Source organism: Mustela putorius, unplaced genomic scaffold (assembly GCF_011764305.1).
Source record: "Mustela putorius furo isolate JIRA1106 unplaced genomic scaffold, ASM1176430v1.1 tig00003987_pilon_pilon_pilon, whole genome shotgun sequence".
Lineage (NCBI taxonomy): Eukaryota > Metazoa > Chordata > Mammalia > Carnivora > Mustelidae > Mustela > Mustela putorius.
The window spans coordinates 8,198,791-8,215,130 of record NW_025422126.1 but is presented as its reverse complement, the minus strand read 5'-3'; the positions used below and the strand labels follow the sequence as shown (position 1 = coordinate 8,215,130).

At 38.9% G+C, this 16,340-nt stretch overlaps 1 protein-coding gene across 1 annotated transcript in view; it reads right to left on the bottom strand.

The window, feature by feature from the left end:
* Positions 1-16,340, bottom strand: part of AAMDC (adipogenesis associated Mth938 domain containing) — a 39,847-nt gene that overhangs the window by 11,434 nt on the left and 12,073 nt on the right. Inside the window, exon 2 of the mRNA XM_004781026.3 lies at positions 14,408-14,557. Within this exon, the coding sequence (XP_004781083.1) occupies positions 14,408-14,539 (132 nt within the window). The 5' untranslated portion in view covers positions 14,540-14,557. The remainder of the gene's footprint in view (positions 1-14,407; positions 14,558-16,340) is intronic.

Here is a 16,340-nt window from a genome sequence, read left to right as displayed (position 1 = left end):
TCCTAAGTGTACCTTGCTAAATTGTTTTGACTTCTGAACCATATACATATTTTATATATTCAAAAAAATTAAATCAACAAAGACAGGAAGTAGGGGGACACTTACGACAGCATGCCAACAGAATCAAATGACCTCAATTATATCAAACCGATGATACAACAAAAAGAAAAGATAAATGAAGTTAACTTTTTAAGTGTTCTGACTGTACGCCTAAATGGGATGTGTTCCAAGTATGAAAACACCTATAAAGATCTTGAATTTGGGGGCACCTGGGTGGCTCAGTAGGTTAAAGCCATTGCCTTCTGCTCGGGTCATGATCCCAGGGTTCTGGGATGGAACCCCGCATAGGGCTCTCTGCTCAGCGGGGAGCCTGCTTCCCTTTCTCTCTCTCTGCCTGCCTCAGCCTACATGTGATCTCTGTCAAATAAATAAATAAAATCTTAAAAAAAAAATAAAGATTTTGAATTTTATTTTGTGATCTTGATGTTGGTAGTGGTATTGGTGTAGTGATTTCAAAACTGTTTTGTGTGTATAGTAGAACACACCAAATAAGTAATTATATTGATAGATTTTGGAACTCGGGTTCTCTGTGGGAGAAGAAAGGCACAGATATGGAATGGGGGAATAAAAGAATCTTGAGGTGCTGGATTAAACTGGAGGTATCATTATGAACTCATTTTTACACACACACACACACACACACACACGGCTCTGTAAACTGAAAGGGTATAGATGGAGTGATGTCTCAGTAACAATGGGCACACCTAATATCCAGCTCTTGATTTCTAGATGCCGTTCTTCACTAAAAGGAACCGGGGCTCCTTGAAAAAATGGCTGAATCTAGGGATAATATATCTTACTATCCCAGAAAACAAGGCAGTGGTAAAAAACTGATGGGAACATATCAAAAGAACACTGGCCTGGGGAGCCTCAGTGGCTCAGATGGTTGAGCGTCTGCCTTCAGCTCGGGTCATGATCCCAGGGTCCTGGGATCGAGCCCTACATCAGGCTCCCTGCTCAGCGGGGAGTCTGCTTCTCCCTTTCCCTCTCCCACTCCCTCCGCTTGTACTCTCTCGCTCTCTGTGTCAAATAAATAAATAAAATCTTAAAAAAAAAAAAAAAGAAGAACACTGGCCAAGTGTGGGACAATTTTAACCTCAAAAATATTACTAATCGCAGTGGATTAAAACATTATCTTATTCTGCTTAAGTGGCTGTAACAAATGGCCACAAATTGGGTAGTTTATAAACAATAGGAAGTTATTTCTCACAGTTCTGGAGGCTAGAAATCCATGATTATGGATTGAGTTTTGGTGAAGTCCCTCCTCCTGGTTAAGAGCCGGTGCCTTTTCTGTTCTCATGTGGCGGAAGGGATCTTTCTGCAGCCTCTTTTCTAAGGTACTAATCCCATTCATGAGGGCTACACCTTCATGACTTAAGCATTCAAAGTCCCCACCTTCTGAAACCATCATCTTTAGGTGTTACGACTTCAACAAATGGATTTGGGGAAGGCACATACATTCAGAACATAGCATATATTAAATTTTAAAAGATAGTATGAGCCCATAGTAATACTAAAAGAGTGGCCAAAGGAAAGCTCTTCCTAACATCAGAATCCAGCTAATAAATGTGAAGGAATGACAGAAACACCATCATTTTGTAACCATTAATTTAGTAAAGTCAGGCAAAAATCAGTGGTCAATGCTAAAACCACTGGCTGAAAAGGTTGCTGGGGAACAAGATATTATAAAGTTTCAAATTATTACTCTACAGAGTACTAACTGATTACAAATGGAAAAATGTACCTTTACCACCATCTAACCCACATGATCAAACATAACTTCATCAGTAACTGGACAAACTGACTTTACATTGCCCCCAGATATGATACACTGAAGACACGACAACCTGGGAAGCATTCATGCCAAAAATGATTAACTTGCATCTATAATCATGGTAGAAAAAAATCGGACAAATCTAAATTGTAGACTGTTCTACAAAACAACTGGCCTAGACATTTCAAAAATACCCATGTGATAAAAGAAGAAAAAATGGGGAGCAACTGAGTTCCTTGAGTATAATTTTATGATTTTGTCTGGCAGAAGGCTTTGTTTTAGTAGATACAGGCTGCAGTGTTTAGGATTCATATAAGTATCAAGTGTCACAATGTAACTCACTTTCAAATGATTCAGCAAAAATGTCATTGAAAAAGGGAGAGGGAATGGGGTAGGGTGTATGCCAGAGAAAGACTAAGTAAATATGGCAGAATGTTAACAACTGGTGAATGCAGGTTGATGGAATACAAGTGCTTATTTTTTATGCAGGTTTGAAAATTTTCAAAATTTAAAAAAAGGAGAAGAGGTTCAACCTAGAAGCAGCTCAGCACAGGCCTTCTGTTGTCAACGAGGTTTACAGGGTGAATGGGAAAACAAAAGCAAAAGCAAACAAATCCAAGTGGTAAAAGGGTTAGGAATAGCTCAGCTCAGCTGTCTTTCCTTAGGTAGCATTACCCTGAGCACCAGATCCTCTGGTGTCGTCAATTCTACAACCTTCTGAGAACTATGTTCTATTTTATACCTATTGCCTGTGTTATATATAAAAGTAAAACCACAAAACCAACAAAAGTTATAGAGGACATTTTGGGGACTTCAGGGAAATTTGAAGTTAGGCTATATACTAGATAATGTTATTGTACCAAAGATAATCTTATTTATGATAATGATATTGTAGTTATGTAGGAGAATGTTCATGTTCTTGGGAAAGAAATGCTGAAATATGATATCTAACATTTACACTCAAATGATTCAGAGGTCGGGGGAAGTGTGTGTCTGTGTGTGTTTAGAGAAGAAAAGTAATTGTTATACTTGAAATTATTAGATTAAGGGTATAGGGGAGAGATACCTGGGTAGCTCAGAAAGCATCTGCCTTCGGCTTGGGTTGTGCTGGGATTGAGTCCTGAATCAGGCTCCTAGCTTGGCAGGGAGCCTGCTTCTCCCTCTGCCCCTACCCTGCTTATGCTTGCTCTCTCTCTCTCTTTCTGACAAATAAATGGATAAAATCTTTTTTAAAAAAGGGTGTAGGGGAATTTACTGTGCTATTCATATAGGCATTGTATAGGTCATACGGTTTTCAAAATTAGAAGTTGGAGTAAAGTTTCCACATTTCCTTTAGTTGCCCTTGGATGGTTTGGCTTTCTCCCCAACCCCCCCTTTTATTTATTTATTTGTTTATTTATTTATTTATTTATTTATTGGAGAAAAAGTGGGGAAGGGGCAGAGGGGGAGGGAGAGAGACAAGTGGACTCCACACCGAGTGCAGAGCCTGACTTGAGACTCAAACTCAGAACCCTGAGATCCTGACTTGAGCTGAAACCAAGAGTGGGATGCATAAAAACTGAGCCATCCAGGCACCCCAGTTTGGCTTTCTTTTCATTTTAAACTTGTTATATTTTCCTTCTTGACTCCTTTCACCCTAACAAAAGAATATATACATGAATGACCCATGTATTTTACACATAGTAACGTCTTCTCCTGTAAGACAATTATTACTTCAGAATAGAAATGAGCAAAGACAGTATGAGATCGTAGAAAAGTATGGGCTTTACAGTAGGACTCAGGTTCAAATCCTAGTTCCAATAATGATTAGTTGTGTGATCCTGGAAAAGCTGTATTTGACTACATACATAATAGTTGTTTCATGACTGGTAGAGTTTTGGGAGGAGGTAGTAGTATTTAGTATTATTTAACAATAGTATTTAGTATTTTTATTTTAAGGACACTAGTTGAAGACAATACATTTTCTTGGTATTTCCATTATGTAATCATGATAAAATCTGCTATATATTTTTTTTTATATTTTTTTCAAAGATTTTATTCATTTATTTCACAGACAGAGATCACAAGTAGGCAGAGAGGCAGGCAGAGAGAGAGAGAGAAAGAGGGAAGCAAGCTCCTCGCTGAGCAGAGAGCCCAACGCGGGGCTCGATCCCAGGACCCTGAGATCATGACCTGAGCCGAAGGCAGAGGCTTAACCCACTGAGCCACCCAGGCGCCCCTATATTTTTAAATATTTTTTATTTTAAAGAGAGAGAGAGCACAAGTAGGAAGGGCAGGGAGAGGAAGAAAGAATCCCATGCAGACTCTGCACCGAGCCTGGAGCTCGAAGTAGGGCTCACTGTCACAACCCCAAGATCATGACCCCAGCCAAAACCAAGAGCTGGACCCTCAACTGACCATACCACCTAGACAAATCTTCCCCTTTTAAACTAATTAAAAAGGAATCACAACATGGGGACTTGGATGGCTCACTCGGTTAAACATCCAACTCTTGGTTTTGGCTCAGGTGGTGATTTCAGGGATGGGGGCTTGAGCCCCACGCAGGGCTCCTTGCTCAGCACTGAGTCTGCTTGTCCTTCTCCTTTCCACTCTTCCTCCCTCTTCTCTTTCCTTCCCTCTGCTTGAGTTCACTCTCTCTCTCTCTCTCAAATAAATAAATAAATAAAATCTTGGAAAAAAAAAAGGAATTATAATGTGATTCCTCAGAGAAGCCTCTGCCTTTGGCTCAGGTCAAGATCTCAGGGTCCTAGGATCGAGCCCCACATCTGGCTTCGCAGGGAGTCCGCTTCTCCCTCCGCCCCCCTCTCTGCCTGCCTTTATGCCTACTTGTGATCTCTGTCAAATAAATAAATAAAATCTTAAAAAAATAATAAAATACAGATGGACCATACAAAGTGCTATCGTAGAGGCACAAAGTATTACAGAAATAACAAGAGAGCAGCTTGTTCTCACAAGGATTATCAGGAAGTGCTTCAGAGAGGAGATAATACAAAGGCTAAGAATTGAAGGACATGTAAGACTTCATCAGGTATAAAGGGAAGCAGGTAATTTCAAGTAAATGAAATGGTTTTAGCAAAAGTACAAAGGAATGAAAGATCATGGTAAGTTTGTAAGGGAGTAAGTATTTGGTATGGAATGACTAGGTCTTCGGGTGTGTTATAAAATATAGGAGATGTGGATTGAAAGGAAATTTTGGAAGTGTATCATTATAAAAAATGAAGTATCTACTATGTAACAGGCACTGTGGCAGAAGCTTTACAAAGATGAACATATTTAATATTCAAAGCAACCCCCTGAAGTATATTATTTTCCAGGTCCCACCCCCAAGAGATTCTGATTGAGTAGGTTGGGAGAATGAGGGAGATAAAGAACATGCATTTTAAACAAGCACTCTAGGTGATTGTGATGCAAGAGATTCATGAATGACACTGAGAAATACTGACTGAGAGAAAAGAATGAATTTGCATGAAGGTAAGTTGCATACATTTAAAAAATTTATTCTTCCCAGCCCATGCCATGCTCTTACATCAACCTATGAAAAACAGACATTATTATTCTCCTTTTATAGACAATTAAACTGAGGCACAGAAAGGCTAAATAACTTGTTTAAGGTTACCCAGCTAAAATGTGACAGTGCCAGGACTTACGAACCTAAATGTCTACTACATATCTCTATCTAGAAGCCCTAATATAAATTCAGGTTCCACATACACCATTTTCTCTACTCAGCCTTTGCTCTAAACATAAACACATTTATTCCTGCTCTGATATACCCAATCTCAATGAACAGCACCACCATGTACCCAGTTATCCATGCTAGAATTCTCCCTCGCCTGCTAAATCTAACAAATCGCCTTATCCTGTCAATTTCGCCTTCTTAATAGTTTTCAAAGTCTCATTTCCACCCACACTACTACTGACTGAAAAATAACAGCTCCATCTATTGCCTATATCCCATCTAGCACAGTACTTTAATCCTTAGATCAGCCCTGTGAAGTAGGCTGTCTCCATTATGTCAATGAAGACTCCATGGCCTTTGAGTCCATGTCAGTCTGCCCCTATCTAGGTGAGCTATAGATCAACACCTCGGTTTTTCCTCTCTCTCTCCCAGCTCTTATCCCAACTAGAACCTCTAGTCTTCTAGACTACCTCCTCTTGCTTATCCTACTGACAAATAAAACTTTATTTTTTTTACGATTTTATTTATTATTTGACAGAAAGAGAGGGAACACAAGAAGGCAGAAGGGGAGTGGGAGAAGCAGGCTTCCCACAGAGCAGGCTCAATCCCAGGACCCTGGAATCATGACTGGAGCCGAGGCAGATGCCCAATGACTGAGCCATCAAGGCACCCTGACAAATAAAACTTTAAAGATCAAAATTAAATTTATGGCAACCCTTTCCTATCTTCCTATTATCATCAATAGTACCTCCTCAGTTTTATAGGGTTTTTTAGTTTTACAGTTTTTTATAGTTTCAGTTTTATAGTTTTTAAGCTTAAAGTTTATATGAGGAATCATGATATAGTAGGAAGGAATGGGAAATAAAGTTAGAATGTGACCTGGGTTTGCTATTTGATTTCACATTTTTTTTTTTTTAACTCTGTGTCTATGCAAGTTATATAACTTCTCTGTCCTTAATTTTCCTTAAATAAAGGATGAGGTTAATAGTAATATTAATTCATATAGTCTTATTTGGGAAAAGCACACTATATAATGTTAAATCCATTTCTGAGGAGGAAAAAAATCTCTTCAATGTGGCACACTCATAAATTAGTACTCCAATATATCTTATAGCCATAATCTGGATAATCTTTGTCAGACATATCAGTCTCCTGCATAAATCTCAAGTGACTATGCCTTGTCTACTGAATAAGGTATAAACTCAACACTACAGACATCTGTGAACCATCCTACTGCCTACGTCTTACACTCTGGCTTCACTCTATAAAATAATACAGTGGAGTTATTTGGTTCAAAAGCCTTATGTCTTCTTATTCCTCAGCCTTCTCTCATTCTACCCCTCCTATATCTCAATCCTTTTAACCATCCAGTATATTTCTTTAAGATCAAGGTTAGTAGCTAACAAGCAACTAGATGTTTGGATGGAAATGATGACAGCATGTGGTTCAAAACCAAGGCATGAACAGAGAGCATGTGCTGAAATTCTCTTCTTCTGTGGAGCCCAGTTATGTAGGTATGACTGTTTACTATGCAGATTTATGTAGGTGTGATTGTTTATAATGTGATAAACTATTACACTTGAGGAAAATTTCTTTAAACAAAATGCCTGCAAATGCTGGATAAAAATAAGCATCCCTTGAAATGCTTAGCTGAGCTTGCAAAGGAAAGGGAAATTCCCAGAGGCCAAAGTGAAGAGACAGTTGAAAATCAGAATGATCAACTGATATTGAAGTAACAGCACTTGCCATTGTTACATTCTTTTTTTTTTAATTTTTAATGAGAAATTTTATCATTGGAAGTGTCCGTCCTATAGAATGTGATACTCTAGAAGTATAAAATCATTTTGTTTACAAATTATATACATTTGGAGTTATAGTAAACTATTCATATGCTAAGGTTTTCAATATTCAACTATTTTTTCATTTGTGTACAGAGGTTTGTTTCAGGGGTACTGGTCTGTGATTCATCAGTCTTACACAAAACCCAGTGCTCACCACAACACATACCCTCCCCAATGTTCAACACCCAGCCTCCCCAGGCCTCCCACTCCCCCTCCACTCCAGCAACCCTCAGTTTGTTTCCTGAGGTTAAGAGTCTCTTATGGTTTGTCTCCCTCTCTGGTTTCATCTTGTTTCATTTTTAACTCTCTTCCCCTATGATCCTCTCTGCCTTGTTTCTTAAATTCTGTATATCAGGGAGATCATATGATAATTGTCTTTCTACAACTGACTTATTTCACTCAGCATGATACCCTCTAGTTCCATCCACATTGTTGCAAATGGCAAGATTTAATATTTTTTGATGGTTGTGTAATATTCCATTACACACACACACATACACACACACACACCACAATGGAATATTATTTATATATATGGGTGTGTGTGTGTGTATACCACATCCTTTACTCATTCATCTCTTGAAGGACATCTGGACTCTTTCCATAGTTTGGGTATTGGGGACATCACTGCTATAAACATGGGGGTGCAGGTGCCCCTTAGGATCACGACATTTGTATCTTTGGGGGTAAATACCCAGTAGTGCAATTGCTGGATTATAGGGTAGGTATATTTTTAACTTTTTGAGGAACCTCCATAGGTTATGGCTGCACCAGCTTGCATTCCCCTAACAGTTTAGGAAGGTTCCCCTTTTTCCTCATCCTTGCCAACATCTGTCGTTTCCTGACTTATTAATTTAAGAGACACTCTGAGACTAGGAGGCAAGCCTTAAGCAAGGCGGGACACTGGAAATGTGACACCCCTCCCAAATGGGCAGCGTGCCCTTCTTAAACCCATCTTCAATAAAAGAATTGGGTGGGGTGCCTGGGTGGCTCAATGGGTTAAAGCCTCTGCCTTCGGCTCAGGTCATGATCCCAGGGACCTGGGACCGAGCCTCACATCGGGCTCTTTGCTCACTGGGGACTCTGCTTCCTCCTCTCTCTCTCTCTCTCTGCCTGCCTCTCTGCCTATGTGTGATCTCTGTCAAATAAATAAATAAATAAAAGAATTGGCCCAAAAAATCCAGGAAAAGGACAAAGAAAGCTCTCTGTCTCAGCCAGCGGGGGCTCTGTGTTGGGGGAAAATGTGTCCCCTGAGAATTTATAATCACAAACTTGCCTACACGTTACTTTGGGGTTCAAATGTACACTAATCAGCATGATCTGGGAAGCTCCCAGTCAGGAAATTAACTAATAGTTGTCCCAGATTGAAAGTAATGTAGGATGTCATGAAGAAACAAATATAAGTCTTTGACAGGACAAATGTCAAAAAGGACATAGACCATTCGGGTCTATGATAAAAAATTATTGTCACAGATAAAAAATTGTTGTCAACCTAGAACACCTAGAAAAATTAGAATTAATAAATGAGAACCTTTTCAGACAAACAAAAATGGAGAGAGTTTATCAAAAGATCCTCACTAAAGGAATTTGCAAGGATAGCAATTTAAAAAAAAGAAAGAAAAGAAAGAAAGAAATCAATTTACAATTGATCCAAATAGAAAGAAGGGGTGATAAGCAAGGAAACTGGTATACATGTGGATAAATATAAGCAAACATTGATTGTAATGATTAAAAAACAAAGTATCTTAATTAAATAAGAAAATAAAATTTCTACTTTTTTTTTTTTAAAGATTTTATTTATTTGTCAGAGAGAGCGAGCGAGAGCGAGCACAGGCAGAGTGGAAGGCAGAGTCAGACGGAGAAGCAGGCTCCCTGCGGAGCAAGGAGCCCGATATGGGACTCGATCCCAGGATGCTGGGATCATGACCCGAGCGGAAGGCAGCTGCCCAACCAACTGAGCCACCCAGGCGTCCCTAAAATTTCTACTTTTAAAGGAACTAAATTATTGGATAACAATAATGTGTAAGATGGAAAGGAAGTGATTAGAGGAAAGCGTACTAAAGTAAAGATAAAAATTAATTTTAGACCTTAAGGTGTTATTAGGATGAACTACACACAATTCCTAAATTCAACTCTTTTTCTAGAAAATATTGTTAATTTCATGTGGTTCAACCTAACATATCACGATTTTAAAGATAACTACTGAGAGGGCGCCTGGGTGGCTCAGTGGGTTGGGCCGCTGCCTTCGGCTCAGGTCATGATCTCAGGGTCCTGGGATCGAGACCCACATCGGGCTCTCTGCTCAGCAGGGAGCCTGCTTCCTCCTCTCTCTCTGCCTGCCTCTCTGCCTACTTGTGATCTCTCTCTGTCAAATAAATAAATAAAATCTTAAAAAAAAAAGATAACTACTGAGAAAATAGAAATAAAAAGCACAGCTTACAAAAGAATAGAGAAAAGTAGAATAATATCTCAATACAAAAAAAGTGGACAAGAGGTGGTACCATTAATATAAAAGTGTGAATATGAAGAACAATGCAAAATATTGGTTGTGGCTACAGATAGGTATTTGAAAAGTATAAAGGAAATTCAGGACACTGATAAGGGTGGAGAGAAAGGAATCAAATTTCTAAGATTTTATTCTTAAAACTTGAATGTTGAGTACGCAGGTCTATTATTCTTCCCAATTTGCAATGAATTAAACTTATTATGTTTAATAATACAATTTTCAAAGCCATTAAGTTACAAAGACAAAAAAAAAAAAAAAGAACCCCTAATATGTAGTGTTTTCCAGTTTCTGTGGTGTAAACATTCCCATGATATTTAAGATACCAATGTGACATCACTGAATGCAGAGTTAATAAGAGATGTACAGTAGCACATATATACTATTTTCACCATACAGGTAACAGTGAATATAAATAATTTCAAAATCAGAGAATATAGTAAAATAATTAGGAATAATGAATTTTAAATATATTACATAGGTCTTAAATGATTCACCTGAGTAAATATATAATCTAGTTTTTAATAATGGCTCTGTCTAAAAACTGGCTTACAAAATTCCTGAAAATTTAACAATCAATTCTCACAAGCCAGTGAAAGCCATGACCAGCACATCACTGTGTATGAATCCAAAACAGTTTTATTCGTCCATCCTTCCTTCCTTCCTTTCCCTCTTTCTAAGGTTTTATTTATTTATTTATTTATTTGAGAGAAAGAGAAAGAGAGAGAGCACAAGCAGGGGCAGTGGCAGGCAGAGGGAAAGGAAGAAGCAGGCTCCCTGCTGAGCAGAGAACCTAATTTGGGGCTTGATTCCAGGAACCCAGGATCATGACCTGAGCAAAAGGCAGACCCTTAACCAACTGAGGCCAGGTACCCCTGAAACAGTTATTTCTGATTGATATCAGAGAAAATGTTGTGAAGAACCTCTGAAAATCCTTTTTTTCATAAAAGCAATGAAAATAATGGAAGAAGTATAAAAATAAACGTACTCTGTTGTGCAGAAGTTAACAAAGGTTTCCAGGAATTTGGGGTGCGTTGATTAAAGAAAAATCACTGAAAAGTGAGCTTTGCCTAATTTTAACTTGCCCTATTCCAATCTACTCCATCCCCAGTTCTGTAGTAGCCTTGAAAAGCAACAAACACAGTCAGAGTGAAAACTACCTGTCTGGAAGTCACACAACATGGAGTAATAGATCAAAACTTTCTCAAACCTCCATTCCCAGAAAACTGTCATTATTTGACCAGTCTGATGGTTCTCTGGACAGCCCAACTTTTAGGCTGTCTTTATTTGATCTGACTTGGAGTTTGCCCTGTAAATCTCTTCCCCCACCGCCACCTCCAAAGAAGTTTGTTCCAAACTATTAGAGACAAATTTTTTTTTAAAGATTTTATTTATTTGTCAGAGAGAGATCACAAGTAGGCAGAGAGGCAAGCAGAGAGAGAAAGATAGAGAGAGGAGAAAGTAGGCTCCCTGCCTAGCAGAGAGCCCGATGTGGCCCTTGATCCCAGGACCCTGAGATCATGACCTGAGCTGAAGGCAGAGGCTTAACCCACTGAGGCACCCAGGCAGCCCCAGAGACAAATTTTTAAAAATGCAGTTGCTTGATGCATTAGACAACAGGGGAAACAAGAGGTCATCCAAAAAACTCAAAAGGGAAAATTGGGAAATAAGATATCCACAGAGGGCTTTGAAAAGCTCTGATATAAACCCTGGTATTGAAATATATGTCCATGATTGTGCTCATGCTCAAGAATAACATGACAAGGCCCTAAGGTCACTGCTCTGGCTGACCTACATACCTACATAAGCAAGAAATAGGCAGAATTTTAAACACCCCGGCTGAGTGTTGACTACATGGCTCAAATTGCATACAGAGTCCCTTGGCAAACACTGGGAACACCTACTGGTTTCGGGCATATAAAGAAACCTCTGTCTAATTATTATTCTAGGAAACCATATTCAAAGAACTAACGGAAAGTATGAGGACAATATCTTAAAAAATAGAGACTATCAATAGTTAGAAATTATTTTTTAAAGGTTAAAATAGAAATGCTGGAGTTGAAAAGTACAGTAACCAAGTGACAATTTCACTAAAAAGGCTCATTAGTAGGTAAGAATCAGCAAAACTGAAAAATACATCAACTGAGACTGGCAATTTGAGAAAAAAAGGGAAAGAGAAGAAAATGAACAAAGCCTCAGGCACCTGAGGGACTATCATTTAACATACAATATACCATAATGGGTATTACAGAAGAGGAGAGACAGAAGGGCAGAAAGGATATTTGAAGAATAACTGAAAATTCCCCAAATCTGATGAAAAACAATGTACACATCCACAAAGTTCAACATATTCCAAGTAGGATAAATTCAAAGTGATTCATGTGTAGACACATCACAGTGAAATTGTCAAAAGCAAAAGACAAAGAATTTTGAAAGCAGCAAGAGAGAAATGACTTGTCAAGTCAAGGAAACTTTAATAGTTGTTTCTCATTAGTAACCAATGAAACCCAAAAAGTGGGATGACATATTCAAAGTGCTAAAAGAAAAAGAATTCTATTTTATTTTTTTTAAAGATTTTATTTATTTATTTGACAGACAGAGATCACAAGTAGGCAGAGAGGCAGGCAGAGAGGGGGGGTGGGAAGCAGGCTCCCCGCTGAGCCCCAGGACCCTGGGATCATGGCCTGAACCGAAGGTAGAGGCTTAACCCACTGAGCCACCCAGGCACCCCAAGAACAAGAATTTTAATCAAGAATTATATATCAAGCAAAATTATCTTTCAAAACTGAAGGAACAACTTCTATCATTACAGCACGAAGAGCTCCATGACCTGCTCCAAAATGAAAATTATTAAAAGAAACAAAGAAAAACTAAAAAAAAAAAAAAAAAAAAAAAAAAAAAAAAAAAAAAAAAATTTTACACCCACCCCAATCAAAAAATAAAAATTAAAAAATTTTATCCTAGGAACAAACAGCAAATGAAGAAACATCTCTTTGGGACAATTTATAAATATTTGGTAGGAAAGGTGAGTATTTGTGGTTTTTCAGAAAGACTGCAGCCTGACACCCCACCCTCACCCGCCCTGCAACCCTGCTCCTAGCTTAGTGAGGTGGACACTCCATCCAGATTGCTATGGCCAAGAACACAGAATTGTTTCCCCACGCAGCCACCAGCTGGAAGGCTTCGTTCCTGGGAAAAACAGGACTTAAGCGTTTTTCATCCTGCCCCCAGCTGTCTGTGGCTGAGAACAAGTCCTAAGTGAATGTGGTCAAGAGCTAGGGGCTCTCTTCTTTCACCCAACCTCTACCTTGGGCATGGCACAATGAGAATCCTGGAGGAAGTATAATATAAGGGAAATGCAAGTTCAAACCACAATGAGATAACATTTCACAACCACCAAGATGATATATAATAAAAACAAAACAAACAACACCAAGTGTCAGTGAGGAGAGACTTAGAAAAATTGGAACCTTCATAATTCCTACAATCTAAAATGTAAAACAGTGCATTTGTTTTGGAAAAAAACTTGGCAGTTCCTCAAAAGATTAAATCTAGACTTGTCATATGACCAGCATTTCCAACCCTAGGTATATACCTAAGAGAACTTAATGATTCTATTAATAATAAAAGTCTAGAACAAGCACATCTATAGCAACAGAAAATAGATTAGGGGAGCCTGGCTGGCTCAGTTGGAAGAGCATGCAACTCTTGATCTCAGGTTTTCAGTCTGAGCCTCACATTGGGTGTAGAGATTACTTAAAAAATAAAATCTTAGGATCTTTTTTTTTTGAAAGATTTTATTTATTTATTTGACAGAGAGAGATCACAAGCAGGCAGAGAGGCAGGCAGAGAGAGATGAAGGGAAGCAGGCCCCCTGCTGAGCAGAGAGCCCCATGTGGGACTTGATCCCAGGACCCCGAGATCATGACCTGAGCCGAAGGCAGTGGCTTAACCCACTGAGCCACCCAGGCGCCCCTAAAAAAAAAAATCTTAAAAAAAGAAAAGTAGATTAGCAGTTGCAGGAGTTGTGGGGAGAGAAGAAAGGGAAGAATGGCGAGTAGCTGCTTATGGTTATGAGTTTTCCTTTTGAGGTGGTAAGTATATTCTGGAATTAGCACTGGTAACTACTGCACAAGTTTATGCCAATAAAAAGTCCATTGAATTGCATACTTTAAAAAGGTGAGCTAGGGGCACTTGAGTGGCTTAGTTAAATGCCTGCCTTCACTCAGGTCATGATCCTAGAGTCTTCAGAGGGAGCCTGCATGGGGCTACCTGCTCAGTGGAGAGTCTGCTCCTCCCTCTCCCTCCGGCCCTTCCCCTGCTTGTGCTTGTTTGCTCTCTGGCTCACTCACTCTCTCTCAAATAAATAAATAAATAAATAAAATCTTTGAAAAAAAAAAATAATAGAGTGATTTAATGGTATGTGCATTATATTAAGAGAGAGAGAGGAATAAAAGGAATAGTTACTCTTCACTTGGTCATTATGGCTTAGGACGTTTAAAATTACTTGGTCAGCCTTATGCAGTATTAATCAAACACTAACAGCTTACCTCAGTTCCTGTTTCTCTCCAATCCCAAGCCCGACTTCCCCCTGGCCACACTTTGCAGTCCTTATAGATTTTAGTAGAGCCTTGTACTTTCATTTGCCCCCATGATAGGGAAGCAATTTCAGGGGAGGACATAAGGAACTTAACTGAACTCTGAAATTAAAAGAAGAATATGTTATTAAGTAACATTGAAACAACTCCAAAATACAGGAGCTATATTATACACAAAAAGGTCTTTTAAAATGTAATACTATATACAAAATGCAGTAAACCCTGGTCCTCTATGAGTTAAGAAGCATCTTTGTCATTTTGGTGGTTGTGACTTCTCTAGAGGTCTAAAAAGTAAAATGTTAACTCTTGAGATCCTGAATCATTTAACTATGGAAACTAGATACTACATTACTTCTCAGACTCTGGAAGGAATTCTTGATATTTTGAGAGAGAAAATTAAAAGATTTACTTCAGCATGGTGGAGTGAGAAGGTTGACACATCCTTTCCTTTCTCCAAAAAGCAAGTATAAAGCTGGATAAACCTTTCAAAATAATAACTTGATACTCTAGAAATAATAATAAAGGCATACTACAAGCTGAGAAGTCCTTCTTTATGAAAACCACTGAATTTTGGAGGACAGGCATGTTGTTCCTGCCTGGGATTACTGTCATGCCCTCAATCAGTTCAGCTGGCACAGAGGTTCAATATGGTTAAGGCAGGATATGAAAATCAACAACACTCTTGTTGCTTTGGCCAGAGAAGGCTTGATTGATTTAGAGCCTTATATATTAAATTGGTGATCTCAGCGACAAACAAATATGGATGGCAGGTGGCTCTGCTTCATTGCTTTTGTGGGCCTGTTTGGGGCAAACGATGGATTTGCAGAGCAGGCAGGGATTTAACAGTAATTTCTCAGAGCTGACAGAGCCATAGGGGACTTGACGAGATTTCCACATATCCAGAGTGGACCAAATGCTATGAGTGTATGTATCAAAGGCAAAAACCAAGGAGTCCTAAATCATGCAAACATTCTAGCCTGTGAAGCCAACAGCACATGCAAAATTGAGAAGCAAGATGGCTCAAGAGGACTTAGAACAATGTAAAAGCCAGACAAGAAATGGAAACAGTCTGAACGTTGCATGTACTCCTCAGTTCCTCAGTGCACACACTGACCCACCAGTAGAGAGTGAAAGTTTTTTTTTTAAGATTATTTATTTATTTATTTATTTGACAGAGAGAGAGAGAGAAATCACAAGTAGGCAGAGAGGCAGGCAGAAAAAGAGAGAGAGGAGGAAGCAGGCTCTCTGCTGAGCAGAGAACCTGATGTGGGACTCGATTCCAGGGCCCTGAGATCATGACCTGAGCCGAAGGCAGAGGCTTAACCCACTGAGCCACCCAGGCACCTGAGAGTGGAAGTCTTACTGGCTTAAGGTGTTCGATCACAATCTTTCTTTGACTGAACACTAAATAATACAGACACAGAGGAGCCCCTAGGAAACCAAGCTTAAAAAAAAAAAACAATAGAAATTAAAGGGGTGCCTGGCTCATTTGGAAGAGCATGCGACTCTTGATCTCAGGGTCATAAGTTCGAGCCTCATGTTAGGTATAGAGATTACTAAAAAATAGATGGGAAAAAAATGAATGAATGAATGAATGAATGAATGAATAAAATAATAATAAACTTTAAAAAAATGAATAAAAATTAAATACAAATCCTGGTGGCCCCACATTGCATAGGAGATAGAAATCACAGATTTAGTCTAAGCAAGTGACTAAGTACAAAGAGTAACATGCAGGGGGGAGAAGACATCTACAAATAACTAATTTTTTTTTAAGATTTTATTTATTTATTTGACAGGCAGAGATCACAAGTAGGCAGAGAGGCAGGCAGAGAGAGAGAGGAGGAAACAGGCTCCCAGCTGAGCAGAGAGCCTGATACAGGGC